At 52.0% G+C, this 3,249-nt stretch overlaps 1 protein-coding gene across 1 annotated transcript; it reads right to left on the bottom strand.

Moving 5' to 3' along the window:
* Positions 1-423: 423 nt before the first annotated feature.
* LOC142840299 (histone H2A-Bbd type 2/3-like) lies at positions 424-975 on the bottom strand. The gene is made up of 2 exons (XM_075956887.1): positions 936-975; positions 424-761 (listed from the first exon to the last, which is right to left on the bottom strand). The coding sequence occupies exons 1-2, from the start codon at positions 973-975 to the stop codon at positions 424-426; spliced, it is 378 nt and encodes a 125-aa protein (XP_075813002.1).
* Positions 976-3,249: the final 2,274 nt, after the last annotated feature.

Below are 3,249 nucleotides of genomic sequence, written 5' to 3'. Positions count from 1 at the left end.
CCAAACACCACTGTGTCCTGCGACTCGGCCGAGTTTAACCCTCCTCCCCCCATCTTCCACTCCTGCCTCATGCCCAAAGAAAAACTAGAGTAACCAGGCTGTGGGTCCCTGTCAACCGCAGCCATCACTCCCAACCCCTGTGTTCCTTCAGCTAGGCCCACCTCACCTTCCGTCCCCACTGCCACCCTCACACCCACCTCCACCCCTATCCCAAGCCCAAAGGAAATTTCAGGGAAGCAAATGTATGCGATGCTCTGAGAAAAGCTTTAATGAGAACACAACAGAGGGGCGAGGCTTGTCAGCCAAACAGGGCTGGCGACGGGAAATGTTGGGCAGGATGAACTGATGCCCGATGGATAAACGGGGCGGAAAGTCCATCAGAAACCCAGAGCCAGGCAGCGAGCCAGGAGCAGGTAGGAGCCATCAGTGACGTCGACGACTGCTGCGACGACGACCAGGTTCCGGCAGAGGCACATGAGAGATGGTGGTGAACTGGAACAGTTCGCTGAGGGGCGCGTTGTTGTAGACAGTGAAGTCCAGCAGCTCCGGGGTGATGAACATCTCGGCACCTCGGCGTTGGGCCTCGTTGACTGCCAGCTCCAGCACTCTGCGGACCAAGAACTCCAGGACGGCGGTCAGCCAGATGGGCGCTGTTTCGCTCAGTCGCGAGGTATGGCCGGCCTCCCGAAGAAGGTGTTCCACCAGACTGACAGACAGTGTCAGCCCGGCTCTGGAGGAGCGTGCGCGGTGGCGAGTCGACCCTCGATGTCGAGAGGACCCCTGTCGAGCGGACCCCTGACGAGACGACCCCTGTTGAGACGACTCCTGAGGAGAAGACTCGTGAGCAGACGACCCCTGAGGAGATGACCCCTGACGAGACGACCCCCGAGGAGACGACTCCTGACCAGACGACCCCTGAGGAGACGACCGCTGACCAGACGACCCTTGGCGGCTGCTCTGCCTGGTCCGGGGCATGGTGGCCTCGAGGTGTGCCCTCAGGGGCTGGCTCGGCTCTACCTGGCTGCTCCCTGCTGGCCTGCTGGGCTCTGGGCCTCCACCCTGATCCCAATGGCCGCCTGTGTCCTAGCGGCCCCTCAGGGTCGGACTGTCGGTGGGTCGTCGCAGCCCACCCTGTCACACTTCCGCTCTCACTGATGACGTGTCACGTGCCGGACGACTCCCAGCCAGCCCTCGCTAGGGCGCTAGGGCGCTGTTCCCACCTTGACACCCCGGGGGGGGGCGTGCTTCTAGGAAAGACAAAGATGTCTGTGGTGCTATGGAGAAAAGTCCTTCACAGTCTTGGCTTCTAAGGTGCTGTCACCACGCCTACCCATTAAGTACGAGCTGTTTGCCCCTCGCTCGCCTCTGCTGCCCCCCTCCCTGTGCCACCAGTACCCCAGGCACCACTGTAAACCTGAAGTTTTTTTTCCTTTTCGTGCCGGCGATTCGGCTCAGAGCCCCAGGCATCTGGAGCAAATCCAGAGCTACAGCTTTCCTGGTCCCTGGAACTCCTTAGCCACTACTCTGCCTTCTGCCATGCATGGCAGCTCATGTCTGAATCGGACAGGTCCTGTAGGTGGGATCATTTGCACCCTCATTCCTTCCATCACCCAAACAATAGTCCACTGTATGCACCAATCATTTTACTGATGTCTTCATATTGTCGGAGGGTTCTGCCCTGCTCCGGTCCCTCAATAAACACACAGAAACTGTATAATTTGCAATCGTGTTTGGCCAATAGCTTAAGTGTATTTCTAGTTAGCTCTTACATCGTCTACTTTTATATTTCTATTATTTTTTTATTATTTCTATTATTATTATTTTTCTATTCTTAGTTTATATTTCTTTTATTTTATATTTCACCATGAGGCTTGTGACCTACCAGCAAGGTTAGCTGACGGCTCATGTCTTTTTTCCTCCGGCAGCCACAGGGCTTCTCTCAACTCTGCCTTCTTTCTCCCAGCATTCAGCTTAGTTTTTCTTCATAGCTCTACTCTGCCCTATCACAAGTCAAAGCAGCTTCTTTATTCATTAACCAATGAGAGCAACACATATACCGAAGGACTTTCCACCTCATCTTTCTATGCTGATTCGGACTTAGGTGTCCTTCAAATTTTACATGTAACATGAGCATTTCCCAGTCTTCATAGGTGAAAAAAAAACAAGAGCTTGATATCTATCAAGTTTTCAAATGTATATTTTCAGAATTACTATTTCTTTTGGAAAAGAAAGTGTGAGTGGGATTGTCCAGTGGGGACCAAACCAAAGAAAGCATGGCTAGCTGGCCATGTCCTTCAGAGAGACCTGTGAACCCAGAGGGTGGGAGGAAGGGAATAATGTAACAAAACGTTCATAAAGCTGGAGAAATGGGATGGATGTCTGGATCTTTAAACATTGAAAAAGGGAAGATTCTGGCCATGTTTTGGAGAGAAAGAAGGCACACATATCAGGCATTCCAATCCCATTTATTTCTCCATTTCTTTGCATCCAGCCTCTGCTCTTGTAAACTCATCCCTAAAATATATAAATTAAAATAAATGAACAAATGAAAGAAAGAATCTCAGCATGGAAACTGTAGCTGTGGCCCAGTTAGCCCCAGAGGGTACCCTTTAGTCCATACATCTTTTCTTGGGTTTACTGCAATGAGCCATTGGTCTGGTTTGAGGCCTCTGCCTTCTGCTACACTATTAACACTGGGTCATCACCATGACTCCTCCTTCAAATACTGTTGCTGCCTTAGTGGGGATCCTGCTGTTTGGGGTCTGTAGGTTCATCCCCTTCACCTGCTCCAGCAGTTCACAGATTGAGTGGATGCTGGGCTGGGCTAACTCAGTCCTGCTTCTGGGCCTGGTGGTTGGTGGGTTGATCTCCCTGGCAGCTTTCCCTTGTAGTCACTGCCTGAGTGAGTTCTCCGTTCCTGCCCTGGCTAGCTCACCCAATGCAGCAGACTGCAAGGAGTAGGTCCAGTTACGCTCTCAGTCCTTCAGGTTGGCTCACCTGTACACACATCACCAGGGCCAGTTCTGCTGAGAGTGTTGCAGTTGGTGAGGGGCAGGGCAAGCACTCCCATTCTCCTGCCTCCGTGGCCAGGTGTAGTGCCAATTCTAATTGGTCTTAATAATAAAAACCCAGAGTCAGGTATTAGGGAGTGAAAGCTGAACTATCAGAGAAACGGAGAAGCCAGCCACTACTTCTCCGAATGTTCAGACTGAATAGGCAAGATCCTGTCTCTAAAATCCCTCAGACTCA

Source organism: Microtus pennsylvanicus, chromosome X (assembly GCF_037038515.1).
Source record: "Microtus pennsylvanicus isolate mMicPen1 chromosome X, mMicPen1.hap1, whole genome shotgun sequence".
Lineage (NCBI taxonomy): Eukaryota > Metazoa > Chordata > Mammalia > Rodentia > Cricetidae > Microtus > Microtus pennsylvanicus.
The sequence above is the reverse complement of the archived record's forward strand: the minus strand, read 5'-3'. Positions and strand labels throughout refer to the sequence as shown.